The sequence below is a fragment of the Octopus sinensis genome, linkage group LG28, assembly GCF_006345805.1.
Source record: "Octopus sinensis linkage group LG28, ASM634580v1, whole genome shotgun sequence".
NCBI classification, from domain to species: Eukaryota; Metazoa; Mollusca; class Cephalopoda; order Octopoda; family Octopodidae; genus Octopus; species Octopus sinensis.
This window is the reverse complement of record NC_043024.1, coordinates 12,240,300-12,255,242: the sequence shown is the minus strand read 5'-3', so window position 1 is coordinate 12,255,242 and position 14,943 is coordinate 12,240,300. Positions and strand designations below refer to the sequence as shown.

Genomic DNA, 14,943 nt, shown 5'->3' with positions numbered 1-14,943 from the left:
ATGTAAGAATTCTCGCTCGTCTGAGCCACCACTGACCAAACAGGCGCGAAAGAATTTTCTTTGTCATGTCAAAAAATTATAAATCGTCTCCCTTTGACCTACGACCTCAGCCATGTCAGGCGAATTTCAAATGGACAGGAGCTGACCTATTTAGACACAATCTCTCCTGCAGTATGTCTGTCTTTCTAGCTGCCACGGCTGTTATAAATACCGTGGTCAGCAAAGGGACAGGTAGAAAAAACCTGGGACCCAGCCGACCAGTATTTTCTCCGATGAACAACACACACAGATATGTCGAAATTCTTCTCCAGCTCGAAGCAGTTAGCAACAAATTGATGTAGTGGAAAATTGTATATACCAACAGCAAGTGCAAGTCCCGTAAATAAATTATTTAAACTATAAATCGATGTCATTTCATTATTTACTTGGAAGGCATCCACTTGCCTATCGCATCTGTTTACCTCAGCACATTCTGATAGACACCTTAACCACTGCAAGTGTGCATTAATGACAAAGTGTGAAGATAATTATCGAAAAATTAGGCATAAGAGTAACCAGGTGTAGAATGCAAGAGAAAAGACTACGATGGTTTGGTCCTGTGATGCATTTATAGAAGACAGCTGCCCAAGGTGTTACACGGTGGGAACTGAATCGAAGCACATGTGGTTGGAAAGCAAACTTACCAAAAAACTACGCCAGCACTTGAATATTTTAGAAATAGCAGCTAAACCCAGATCTTATGTTGGATCTTTACCTTTTGACCGACAGTTTTAAAAAAGGGTTTAGTTACAAAAGATTATTTTTTAAATCTGTCGGTCAAAAGGCGAAGATCCCAAATACATTATTAAGTAAAACTTTCTACTAAAGAAACTTAGGGAAGGGAACTAGCAGATTACATCGACCCTGAAAAGAGAAGAGGCCGAGTCAACCTCAGCGGAATATGAACTCAGAACGTAAAGATGCAGGAAAGGCCGTTAAACATTTCGATCAGCATACTGACAACTTTGCTAACTGGCTGCAAGGAAATACATTGATGGAGCACTAAAGTGTAGTTATACGTCTATGTGTTCATAATTACATTTGTATAACCGTTTAGTTCGCCATACGCATGCGTAAATAAATACTTCCTTTATGGTATCATTTCACCGAGATCGAGCAGAGAAATAAGTCATCACAATCGGGTTCATCAGAGGAAGAGTCTACTTCGTATGAAGCTTATATTCATGGTAAAGTAATCGTATTTATCTACAGTTTCTTAATATATATTTACTTTATTAAAACAAAGACTGTAATATGCACCATTAAATTAAAATGTTATCTCGTATTCCAGTCTTTGTTTTGATACGTAATGACTGCGGTTGGCGGGATTCTGGTTCAAACACCCCATCTGACCCCTCATATTTAGGGGTTAGATGTTGTTTTATGGCTGGAATAAGTGAGACTGGCAGACTTACACGTCTGTAAGCCTTATTTCTTTCAGAGCTTCGGGTTTTATTTTCTATCTGCAATCTCTTCCGAAAGCATATAAAAACTCCCCAACAAAATACAGACAATATATAGGTGAGTACCATATACGTGTGTGTGTGTGTGTCTTACTGTCTCTGCTTGATCGCCACCACCGCTTGAAACCGGTGTTTACGTCCTCGTAACCTAGCGGTTCGGCCTAAAAGACCGACCCCCCCCCCACTTAAAGGAGATAAAAAGTCGATTTCTTTTGACTAAAAATTTCTGAAGGCGGTTTAAATGCACAAATTGTGTCCGATATCCAATTGGCTAAAAAGAGCAGAAGATCAGTCAGGGGGTCATGATCAGGATGCAGCCCCTGGGGTAAGATGCGAACCTTTACAACACTGATTCGCCCCTACAATAGTTTTTCCTGAAGCTGCATTATTTTTCAGGGAACAACGGACCTACTGTTTTAGAATTGTTATAACTTTCGTTGTATTGTGTGTAGAGACTTGATTTGTTAAAAATATAAATAAAGGAATGGATAAATAATGTTTTTATGCAATGCATTAAAGGACTCGACGAAGGAGTTGCCCCTCACCGCCAGAACTTCCCTTCAATCAGCCGTGGATCACTTCGTACAAAGTTCTTTATATAAGTGTAAGAACAATCGTTATTATTTGATTCCTTTCATCCGTACGATTCTCACCAAGAAAAAAAAAATCTGATTTTTTGCGTGGAATCAAATTCCCTGACCTCCTAATATGCTGCAAACCCCTTATTTTTGTTAGGAAAAAAAAGGGTGTGTTGGAAACTAGACCCCCCCCCATCCCGAAATCATTGGAAATTTTTGTCCATCCGTAGATTTCTACTGAAGCAACAATCGTGCAATGAACTGTTCTCAAAAATAACCCCCGATTGCTTTCACCCCAAATTCCTATCTCTTTGGAATCTACATAGTCCGAGGTATATTTGTAGAGAATATCATTAAAAAATATCCATTATCTTGAAAGTTAAGGCAAATTGAAGTGGACTCCGGTGAATTTTTCGAAATCCCCCACCTCCTCCCAAAATTTTGTATATTCGGAATCTACATGATATTACACATTCGTAGAAAATTTCCATATTTCCAAAGTCAGGGGCTACAGAAATCTAGTTATGCTTTATAGAAGTTAGAGTGGTACTGAAGTCAGTGGAGAGATAAAGAAAGATAATCTAAAAAAAAAAAAAAAAAAAAAAAACAGTTTGTGTATAAAACAAGTATATTAAAACAAAATTATCTTTTGATAGAATCACTGGATATAATAATAATCCCAGGTTGCAGAATAGATTTGAAACACTAACAGTTTCCCTTTGCAATTTTCCGAAATTGTAGAGAAAGAAACAAAGAGAGAGAGAGAGAGTGAGTGACAAAGTTTACCGAAACTTTCTATGGTATAGCAATATATTATATATCATCATTATCACCGTTTAACGTCTGCTTTCCATGCTGGCATGGGTTGGACGGTTTGACTGAGGACTGGCATGCCAGGAGGCTACACCAGGCTCCAGTCTGATCTGGCAAGCTGGATGCTCTTACAAGAGTGTAGTGGGTGCTTTTTACGTGCCACTAGCATGAGGGCCAGTTGAACACTGGGATCAATATAATCAACTTACACCCTCCCCTGAAATTGCTGGCCTTGTGCCAATATTTGAAACTAATGTAGAAAGTTAGAGAATATCCACAGTTTAATGTTAACCATATTTTTGTTATCTTCTGTCTCTCTTTTGTTTCAGAGCATTTGACGACCTTGGCAGAAATGAATTCTTAACTTCAGGCTTAAATCATCATTATTATCTTCTAAAGGCTTAAGAAAGAGGATGTTTCACAGAAGATATGACCTTGTTTGTGTAAACCTCTGGTGAAATTTTGGAAGAAGAAAATTTCAAGAAATTTTAAGGAGTCACTCTGTTCTGAGAGACATGGCAAAAGAGAAAAAAAAGCTATACAAGTGTGATGTGTGTAAAAAGTCATTTTCTAAGGCCGTGACACTCACCACTCACAAATGTGTGAGTCCCTGTCATTGTGATGTTTGTGGTAAATCCTTCTTTGATAAGAACACCTTAACTACACATCAACGCATTCATACCGGAGAGAAACCATATCACTGTGATATGTGTGGGATGTCGTTTTCTCGTGCAGACAGTTTGGCTTCACACAAATATATTCATACTGGAGAAAAGCCACATAGCTGTAAAATCTGTGGTAAATCGTTTTCTTATAAACATCATTTAGTTAGACACAACTATGTTCACACAGGTGAGAAACCACATCATTGTGATATCTGTGGTAATTCATTCTCCGATGGAAGTACCTTAACTAAACACAAACGCATTCATACAGGGGAGAAACCATATTGCTGTGTTATCTGTGGTAAATCCTTCCCTCAAATTATTCACTTAACTAGACACATAAAAAGTCATACAGGAGAAAAACCATTTAAATGTGATTTCTGTGATAAATCATTCTCTCAAGCATATATTTTAGCTAAACATGTACGGACCCATACTGGAGAAAAACCACATCACTGTGATGTCTGTGGCAAATCATTCTCTGATAAAAGTAGCTTACGTAATCACAAAGAGATTCATGGAGAAGAGAAAGCGTATCACTGCGATATCTGTGGTAAATCATTCTCTGTAAGCACTTACTTAGCCAATCACAAACGCCGTCATAGAGGAGAGAAACCCTATACCTGTGATATCTGTGGGAATTCATTTACTGTAAAAGGTAGCTTAACTAATCACAAACGCATTCATACAGGAGAGAAACCATATCACTGTGAGATTTGTGGTAAATCATTTTCTGTGAAAAGCGTCTTACAACAGCACAAACACGTTCATACAGGAGAGAAACCATATCATTGTGTGACCTGTGGGAAATCTTTTCCTCAGCTTATTTACTTAACTAGGCATATAAAAAGCCATACAGGAGAAAAACCATATAAATGTGATTTTTGTGATAAATCATTCTCACAAAAATTTATTCTTATTAACCATGTACGGACCCATACTGGAGAAAAACCATTTCACTGTAATGTCTGTGATAAGACATTCTCTGATAAAAGTAACTTAAGTAGGCACAAGCAGATTCACGAAACAACAAAACCATATCGCTGTGAGATTTGTGGTGACACATTCTGTGAAAAAGAAAGCTTAACTGAACACACATCTATTCATACGGGAGAGAAACCATATCAGTGTGATATCTGTGGCAAATCATTTTCTATAAAGTCTACTTTAACTAATCATGGACGCATTCATACTAGACACAAACCCTATCAGTGCGACATCTGTGGTAAATCATTCTCTCTAGGAAGTACCTTAAAACAACACAAACGAATTCACAGAGGAGAGAAACCACATCGCTGTTATATCTGTGGTAAATCATTTCTTACAACAAATAACTTAAAGAAACATATGTCTATTCATACTGGAGAGAAGCCATATGAGTGTGATACCTGTGATAAGACATTCTCTGAGATCAAGGACTTAACTAAACACAAATCCGTTCATACAGGAGAGAAGTAATATTACTGATGGTTTTTGTAATACCCTCTCAATTAACTGTACATTTGTATTGATGTCACAACTCATTCTATGAAACTAATATGTAAACATACATTATATACACAGATAATAAAATAGTATGGTAACAAACTTCAGACACATCGTCAATATTGATTATCAAAAGTATATGTTATACTGAACAGACACTTATGTAAATCTGTGAGGAATTATAGTGAAATATTTGCTCTAAATAAGATTACTAGCAAAATTTCTCTACTTTACTCACTGGAATGAGTACATAATCATCCTAACTGCTCACAAATGCATCCAAGTCACTGTGACATTTGTGGTAACTCATTCTCTGATGGCAGCACTTCATTAAAGAAAGCTATGTCTCTGTAGTATATGGGGCAAACCATTGTTTCAAAGTCAATTTATGTAATAAAATTAACATCTTTAACAGAGTCTTCATCATCATCGTCGTTTAGCGTCCGTTTTCCATGCTAGCATGGGTTGGACGGTTCTACTGGGGTCTGTGAAGCCAGAAGGCTTCATCAGGCCCAGTCAAATCTGGCAGTGTTTCTACGGCTGGATGCCCTTCCTAACGCCAACCACTCCGTGAGTGTAGTGGGTGCTTTTTACGTGCCACCCGCACAGGTGCCAGACAGAGCTGGCAAACGGCCACGAACGGATGGTGCTTTTTATGTGCCACCGGCACGAGGGCCAGGCGAGGCTGGCAACGGACACGAAACGGGGCAGTGCTGGCAACGGTCGCGAAACGGAAGGTTCTCTTACATGCCACCGGCACTGGTAACACATCTGCAATTTCCATTGATCGATTTCCATTCTGATCCTCACTTGCCTCAACGGATCTTCACAAGTAGAGTTTCGACATGCCACCGGCACTGGTAACACATCTGCAATTTCCATTGATCGATTTCGATTCTGATCCTCACTTGCCTCAACAGGTCTTCACAAGTAGAATTTTGTGTCCCAAGAAGGGAAGGTATGCATACATAGGCTGGCTCCATCCCATGTAGAAGGCCACGGGTTATGGACTCACTTATCCTGCCGGGTCTTCTCGCGCACAGCACACTTCCAGAGGACTCGGTCTCTAGTCATTTCCTCAGTGAGACCTAAAGTTCGAAGGTCGTGCTTCACCACCTCGTCCCAGGTTTTCCTGGGTCTGCCTCTTCCACAGGTTCCCTCAACCGCTAGGGTGTGGCACTTTTTCACACAACTATCTTCATCCATTCTCGCCACATGACCATACCAGCACGAACGTCTCTCTTGCACACCACAACTGATGCTTCTTAGGTCCAGCTTTTCTCTCAAGGTACTTACACTCTGCCGAGTGTGAGTACTGACATTACACATCCATCGGAGCATACTGGCTTCATTTCTTGCGAGCTTACGCAAATCCTCAGCAGTCACGGCCCATGTTTCACTGCCATGTAGCATGGCTGTTTGTACACACGCATCATACAGTCTGCCTTTCACTCTGTGCGAGAGGCCTTTTGTCACCAGCAGAGGTAAGAGCTCTCTGAACTTTGCCCAAGCTATTCTTACTCTAGCAGTTACACTTTCAGCACACCCGCCCCCACTGCTGACTTGGTCACCTAGGTAACGGAAACTATCAACTATTTCTTCATACAAACAAAAGAATCACTGACTTTTATAATACTGACATATACTCCATCTGATATTTTCCAAAAAGGACAAAATATACTTTAGATTCATGGGACATTGTTGGTCTGTAGGTGAGAAATATATTCTCAGAAGGTTGTTCTGTTATATTCAAAATAAATATCGAAATCATGAAAGAAAATATTTTGTTATTACATACTGTATATGTATATATATATATATATATACCAGTGTAAGCACATAGACATGAAACAAGGTGGAAAAAATAATACTTGAATCCTGGAGGTAGAGTAATATGCTTTAATAAAGCTGCACACTAAACTGTTACTCAGAGTTTCCTGTTCCCATTTGTCGGACACATTTTCCAGGCATTAGACAATTTTTTGCAAGGAAACATTTTGTGTCACCTCTTGCCCTCTAGAATTCTTCACTGCTAGCATAAATAAGCTACCAATAAAATGGTAAAATTGTGTTGATAATTTAGGTGCATTACTTTTTGTTGAGATAAAATAAAGTTTCAGTTGAAAATAGAATATTTCATTCTTGATGACCTGATTCTTCCAGTTTCCCCCCTTGGCATTTGATGGAGTCTATTTTCTGCACGTTTTTAGTGTTAATTGTACCTGTGCACCTACCACACAAAAACTATTTTCCCTGTTAACTTTCCTGATATTGCTGACCTTTTTATGTATCCATTGCTTGCACTGGGTACATCTTATGGAATTTCTACCTACACCTTTCCTACAGACTGAGCAGGGTCATCTACCTGAGGGTATTTGTGATTTATCTGCTTTCCTACTTACTAACACTGGTTTTTGCTAGGTTAACTCTAAGGTCCTTCGATTTTAGACCTTGCTTCCACACCTGAAACTTCTCTACTTCTGCAGCTGTCTTACCAGAAATATAGAAGAGTACTTCTCCCTGGCACAAAACCAAACTGCATCTTATCTAGACTAATTAACTGGGCCATGACCCTCTCCATGACTTTCATCACCTGATCCAACAATTTGATACCTCTGTAATTATTTCTATCTAAGGTGTCACCTTTACCTTTGTAGCAGTAAGCATCTGAGTGGTGATTCCTGATGGACCAGGGGCTTCCCCTATCTTCATATCCTTAATTGATTTATCCACCAAGGTACTATTGATATGGATAGCTGGTCCCTTAGTTGGGTTAACTTTTGGAAGACTCTCATTCTCTTCATTTAGCAGCCTTTCATAATGGCATTTCCAAGCCTCTTTCTTTGCAGAATCAGTGAAGCTCTTACCAGGAGTGGATACTCAGAAAAGATCCTTTATATACCAAACTCAACACCCTAAAACTTCTTTGCATAATCATAATAAATCAACTTGAGAATCCTGTGCCCAGCCCCACAAATCACTCCTGCACCATGTCAGTTAAAACCCTAACTCCTCAGAATAAGAAACTTTAATAACACCAACATTAAGAGAAGAAAAATAGAAATGAGAAAGTTACCTGATATAATTCCCCCTTTCAATCTTCAAGTAAAATTTCATCTACTTAAAACAAACTTCCACAACACTACAAATACTATTAAATATTCAAAAAATACATAATCTCTCTTACTCCACAACCTCTAACCTTGCTGACACTAACAACTTTAAGCTTAGGAATTCTAAGGACCTACATATGATACCCAACGAACAGCATAGGGTTCCTGCTAACTCAACCCTTTTGACAATGGACTTTCACCTGATACCATCTATTCCAGCCCTACTTCAAGAAGATCCACAACAACCAATACTAGTAGCTGTCAGAAATCACAGGTTTCAGGTTATTACTGTTACAAAAACTAAGAACAAAATAGGGGCCATGGAAGCCCTCGAGTTTACCACCTCCAGTCAAACTGTCTAACCCAATGGTTCTCAAGTGAGGTCCATACAAGATTTTCGAGGGACCATGCAACAAAACAGTAAATTGAGGATCCACAATAATATTTTAAGGACCCCTGAAAATATTTTGTTTTGGTATTGCAAGAAACTGCTGGGGTTTTTTTTCTAACATTTTACATAGTTCAAGCTACAGAAGTTAATGTGTGAAAAACAAATTAGGAATTTTGAAAGAAATTTCTATAAAACAAGTTTTAAACATCGAATAGGTATAAGGGTCCACCAGAATAAAATAGTAATCAAAGGGGTCCATAGATAGAAAAGGGTTGAGCACATCTGGTCTAACCCATGCCAATATAGAAAATGGACGTTGATGATAAATTGTGTTGATTTATTGTGGAACTTTTATAATTCATGACCAGCCACAATGTTACTTGTGCAGTGAAATAAAATTTAAATTATTGGTGTTATATCATTCATAGCCAGCCTTAAATGCATAACATCCATCCAAGCAACAACGGTGTAGACAGTTTTTATTCAACTTCCAGGCAACGAGGTGGTCCAAGTATAAAAATACTGGATTTTAAAAAAATTCCGTCATCTTAATTGTAATTAGCATTTTGGATAACTTACCTGTGACAAATTTCATGCAAAATGCAGGTGTAGTCGTCTCATTGAATAGCTTTCTCAATTAATAGCCCTGGGACAACAAAATACTCGTGTGGATTTGTTAGACGGAAACTGAAAGAAGATATGTCATACGTGGCTATAGGTGCAGGCATGGCTGTGTGGGAAGAAGCCTGCTTTCCAACTACATGGTTCCAGGTTCTCTCCTACTGCAGGGCACCTTGGGCAAGTGTCTTCTACTATATCCTGGGGCTGAGCAAAAGCTTGACAGTGAATTTGCTATATGGAAACTGAAAGAAGACTGTTGTATATATGTATGTATACACGTCTATGTTTGTTCCCCCACCCCTACTTGACAACCAGTGTTGGGAAGAGATCGATAGAATAAAAACCAGGCTTAAAAAAGAAGTATTGAGGTTGATTCATTTGATAAAAAAAAAAATCAAAGCTATGCCCCAGTATGGCCGCACTGTAATGACTGAAACAGCCGAAAGGTATATATGTGTGTTTGTCTCCCTACACCTCTTAACAAACGGTGCTTGTTTCTTTATGTCCCTGTAACATAGAGGTTCGTCAAACACATACAATCAATAAGTCCTGGGGATGAATTTGTTCGATTGGAGCTCTTCGATCCGTTGGACCAGCGAGACTGCTGCAGTCAATTCACATTCGTTAGCCTTGTATTTCGTGATACGCATGCGCAAACGGATATTGGCCACTTGATGCCGTCGCGGTGGGTCGCCAGGCGAATGTCTTTATTTTCATCCGATTCATCGGAGAGAAAATCCGTTTCCGATGAAACATAATCACATGGTAAAGTAATCATATTTATCTACTGTTTTCTAATACATGTTTACCTGCCATTCTGTATTTATTTACTGTATCGTTTGGGGAAGACTGTTTAACGATCTCTGGTGCAAAGATCGCCCCAAAACCTTTCCAAAGGAATTCGGATTTGGTGGAAGTCAACTCGCGACCGAATTAGGGTCCCTAACCATTTCTGAAACTCATTAAGTCCAAGACTTCTCTGTGCCTGTTGCACAGCGCCCACTTTTTGGCGCAGTCAGCTATAAAACCAAGGGTACAATACAGAAACAAACACCACTTCAGGTTTTTGTTTTTATACGAGTTTACCTTCTAAAAGTAAGTACTAAAGAGAACTAAGGACCCATTACTACTCCCAGGGCTTCACGTGCTAGTTATCCCATTGATTGGACCCTAACAGGTGCTACCGATCCTTGTCAGAGTAGACCGAAGACCAACAGTTGTTAAAAGACGGTTCCTCATTCCTCAAAACCCTACAACTCTTGTACCTGGGCCGCACTGTCGGATCCCAGATATGCTTATATGTGTATTTGAAACCTAAAACCGCCTTTTATTCAAGTAATTTATGAATGTGATGCTACTTTGGTACACCTACATATGTGTGCCCACCCCAGCTTTGATCCTTCGTCATTTACTGAAAAATAAATTATTTTCAAAATGAAATTCTCTACAAATACCATTCAGGTGGTGTAGATGACGAATATATGGGAATTTGTGAAAACATTTCCGAGCGGGACAAAGGAGTTTCGGGAAGTTTACACGAATCGGGTTTTGTTTCCTCATAACTTCCAGAGAAATTAGTATTTTTTAATGAAATTTCTACATATATATCATTCAGAGCGTGTAGATTACGATAACGTTGTAATTTAATGTGGACAAAGAGACAAATTGTCGGGCGCTCACATACCAACTGACATACATCTACAAAAGGCAACTTGAAATTTATTTTGAATGCAGCCGTCGAAACATATGTCGGTGATACGAAGATATGAATCAACTTCATCTTGAGCGTTTGTCTCCATTTTCAGCTTTTCCTATCTTCTCCAAAATATGTGTCACTTCTCCCTGGAATTAATAATTTCCACACTAGTGTGATCACTCATTCCTAGGACACTTATGTGACATCTGGCTACCTTCTAATTGTTCTCCTATATCTTTCCTATAAACCGAACTTCATATATATATATGTATGTTTATGTTCTGCCAAGGTTGACTTTGCCTTTCATCCCGTCGGAGTCGATAAATAAAGTACCAGTTTCGCACTGGGGTCGATGTAATCGACTTAATCCCTTTGTCCTTGTTTGTCCCCTCTATGTTTAGCCCCTTGTGGGCAGTAAAGAAATAGGTATGACTGTTTATATGTGTGTGTGTATATATATATGTATGTATGTATATAAATATATACTAGTTCTGAAACCGCCCTTTGGGCAGCGTTCAAGCTATCTCCTGTGGAGAGCACCTTTGAGGCCTTCAGGCCCCACAGTTGGGCAGCTTCATAGTCCTCTACCCTTGTGTAATAAAATATATTTCTGCAAATGTGTTCAGCACTGATGCTGATCATAGTTTAATAAATAAGTGAAGGAGCGAGGTAAACGGATCAGTGGGTCCCCATTTAAGCAGCCCTTCAGAAATTGAACCTCCTTGTGATACTCCCTAGGAGTTAATGGTATAAAAATCATTGTTATTGCTCTGGTTTGGTCGCCAATGCCATGTACTTAGTTGCAGTAAAAATAGTGGGTGGGGGATCAGTGGGGCCCTTAAAAAAATAGATCCTCTAAAGACATTGCCTGGGATTAGGGGAGTTGCTGGTTTGCGTTTTGTTGTCCATGCACTAATGATTTAGGAGGAGTTAATGAACATAATGTAACAGACAGAGAAACATTACTCAAATTTATACATACAGGGGTTGGGCAAAATAATGGAAACACCTAGCATCATAAATTTGGAGTCTCTATAAAAACATCAAAAGCTTGTTTATTTTCATGTTTTTTGATCTATTATTAGTATTGCTTAATATGTTTTGCTAAAATTGCTGTTTTCATCAGAAAAAGGTAATTAAAATTCATGAAAATGACAGATCTATCGGACTTTCAAAGAGGTCAGATTGTTGGTGCTCATATGGCAGGTGCTAGCTTAACGAAAACAGCAGAAATGTTTGGTGTAGCAAGAAGTATTATCTCAAAAGTAATGACAGCCTTTGACAAAGAGGGTAAAAACCTTATTGAAACAAAACTCCAGAAGAAAACCAAAACTTTCAGATAGGGTCTGTCGGATTCCTACCCGAATTGTTAGAAAGGATCACAAAATTACTGCAGAGCTTAATGACCACCTAGAGAACCCATAGGTTATCAGGCCACCACAGTCCCCAAATATTAAATTATTGAACATTTATGGTGTATTTTAGAAAAACAAGTAAGGAGTCGATATCCTCCACCATCATCTCTACAAGAACTGGAGACTGTTTTAGTTGAAGAATGGACAAAAATTCCTTTGAAAACAATTCAAACTTTGTACAAGTCCATACCTTGTATAATTCAAGCTGTAATTACTGCCAAAGGCAGTCCTACTCCCTATTAAAATGAATTTGTTTGAAATTTTAAGGTATTTCCATTATTTTATCCAACCCTTGTGTGTATGTATGTATGTATATATATACATATGTATCCAAAATTCAGGACACATATATTTTCATAGCTAGCAGAACATCAGAAGTAATAATTTCCCAAATGAGGGGTAACCCCCCAGCTACTTGTCGGACCAAAGATACCTTATCTCCTGTGAGTTAATATAGGGCCCCTTGATTACAATGCAAACTTCATTAGATTATATTTGGGCAATTACTACATGTGAGATTCTGCTAGCAATGAAACATGTAGCCTGGATTTTATTCACTTCATTTCCTAAATTTGGATTTTTATTCACATACACAGCAACCCCAGCTGCTAACCATGAACTATAAAATAACTTTTATTCAGCTTATTGAACTTTCTACGTCAATAAAGCACTATTGTTTCTGAAAGTTGTCTTTTATATTTTCTACAGACTGCTTGAAGCTTACCAACTTCCTATACCTTGATCCTTGGATCTTACCTTTACATATATATACACACACACATCTATCTCTTATCATAAATATAGATACTTTGGATAAGTTGAGTCATTCATGTAAAGAGTTTTGTTTACATTTTATCAAGAAGAACATTGTAAAATTTCTACTGTTGAATCCTAACTTCTTAAGTGTCCCTTATATCTTATTCTGTTTTTTATTTCAGATGACATTGGCAGAACAGAATTAACTTCAGCCACATCATTGTTATTATCTTATAATGACTAAGAGAAAAGATGTACAGAACAGTTATAACTTTTAACCTTGTTTGTATAAATCCATGGTGAATTCTGGTTAATCTGGTAAAAGAAGAAAATCACTTGGAAATTTATGTGAGAAACTCCAACGGAGTCCATCTTTTCCCTGAGACATGCCAAAAGTATTAGAAAAATCCTACAACTGTGATATGTGTAAAAGGTCATTTTGTAAGGCCGTTACACTCACCACTCACAAATGCATTAATTCCCATAACTGTGATGTCTGTGGTAAATCATTTTCGCGTGCAGATAGTTTAAATTCACACAAATATTCCCATACTGGAGAAAAGCCATATAGCTGTGGAATTTGTGGTAAATCATTTTCTCATAAACATCATTTAGTTAGACACAACTATATTCATACAGGAGAGAAACCACATCATTGTGATATCTGTGGTAATTCATTCTCCGATGGAAGTACCTTAACTAAACACAAACGTATTCATACAGGAGAGAAACCATATCGCTGTGATATCTGTGGTATATCATTCTCTCAGATTATTCACTTAACAAGACACATAAAAAGCCATACAGGAGAAAAACCATATAAATGTGATTTCTGTGATAAATCATTCTCTCAGACATATATTTTAGCTAAACATATACGGACCCATACTGGAGAAAAGCCGTTTCACTGTAACTTCTGTGGTGAATCATTTTCTCAAAACAGTCACTTAACTACGCATAAATATATTCATACAGGAGAGAAACCATATCACTGTAGTATCTGTGGTGAAGGATTTTCTCAAAAATGGTACTTAACTGCACACGAGTATGCTCACACAGGAGGGAAACCTTATCACTGTGATATGTGTGATGAATTGTTTTCCTTAAAGGGAGATTTAACTCAGCACAAACTGACTCATGTTGGAGAGAAACGTTGTTACTGTAACATCTGTGGTAAATTTTTCTCTGATAAAAATCTCCTCCGTAGTCACAAAGAGAATCATGAAGAAGCAAAGCTATATCGCTGTGATATCTGTGGCAAATCATTCTTCGCCAATAGTAGCTTAACTAATCACATTCGCATTCATACAGGAGAGAAACCATATCCGTGTGATGTCTGTGGTAAATCATTTTCTGTCAGAAGTAATTTAAGAAAACACAAATATATTCATACAGGAGAGAAACCATATCCCTGTGATATCTGTGGTAAGTCATTCTCTTTGAAGAGTAACTCAACTAGGCATAGGTATATTCATACAGGAGAGACACCATATCACTGTGATGTCTGTGGTAAGTCATTTTCTGTTAGATGTAACTTAACAAATCATAAACGCATTCACACAGGGGAGAAACCCTATACCTGTGATATCTGTGGTAAATCATTTACTGTAGCAAGTAACTTAACTAATCACAAACGCATTCATACAGGAGACAAACCATATCACTGTGATATCTGTGGAAAATCATATTGTCAAATGAAAGACTTAACTAGACACAGATCCATTCATACAGAAGAGAGGTGATATTATTGACAGATGTGCAAAATCAGCCAATAATAAGCTTTGTCCGACCAATGCAAGCATGGGAAAGTGTATATGAAAATGGTGATGATGATTTTCATGGATGCTAGGAGGCATCTATTTTACTCTAAGAGACTTTGCAGCAAACTGCCACGTTGAATTATGGATT

At 38.1% G+C, this 14,943-nt stretch overlaps 3 protein-coding genes across 6 annotated transcripts in view; all 3 read left to right on the top strand.

Annotated features, from left to right (window-relative positions):
- Positions 1-1,225, top strand: part of LOC115225787 (zinc finger protein 728-like) — a 17,519-nt gene extending 16,294 nt beyond the window's left edge. Inside the window, exon 3 of the transcript XR_005004157.1 lies at positions 1,215-1,225. The gene's annotated coding sequence lies outside the window, so the exon portion shown is untranslated. The remainder of the gene's footprint in view (positions 1-1,214) is intronic.
- LOC115225895 (zinc finger protein 845) overlaps positions 1-5,136 on the top strand; it is an 11,699-nt gene extending 6,563 nt beyond the window's left edge. For 2 of the 3 annotated variants that reach the window (XM_036514592.1, XM_029796896.2), the window contains one exon: positions 3,746-5,136. In XM_036514592.1, coding sequence (XP_036370485.1) covers positions 3,746-5,016 — 1,271 coding nt within the window. In that variant the 3' untranslated portion in view covers positions 5,017-5,136. The remainder of the gene's footprint in view (positions 1-3,745) is intronic. The other variant, XM_036514591.1, reaches the window with a different exon arrangement.
- LOC115225791 (zinc finger protein 665-like) lies at positions 885-14,943 on the top strand. Of its 2 annotated transcripts, XM_036514595.1 has the most exons (3): positions 885-1,226; positions 3,223-3,468; positions 13,482-14,943. In XM_036514595.1, the coding sequence occupies exons 2-3, from the start codon at positions 3,409-3,411 to the stop codon at positions 14,775-14,777; spliced, it is 1,356 nt and encodes a 451-aa protein (XP_036370488.1). In that variant the 5' UTR covers positions 885-1,226; positions 3,223-3,408; the 3' UTR covers positions 14,778-14,943. The 2 variants fall into 2 exon arrangements, with proteins under 2 accessions (XP_036370488.1, XP_029652608.1); XM_029796748.2 differs by lacking the exons at positions 885-1,226; positions 3,223-3,468 and adding an exon at positions 9,807-9,933 and having other exon boundaries at positions 13,218-14,943.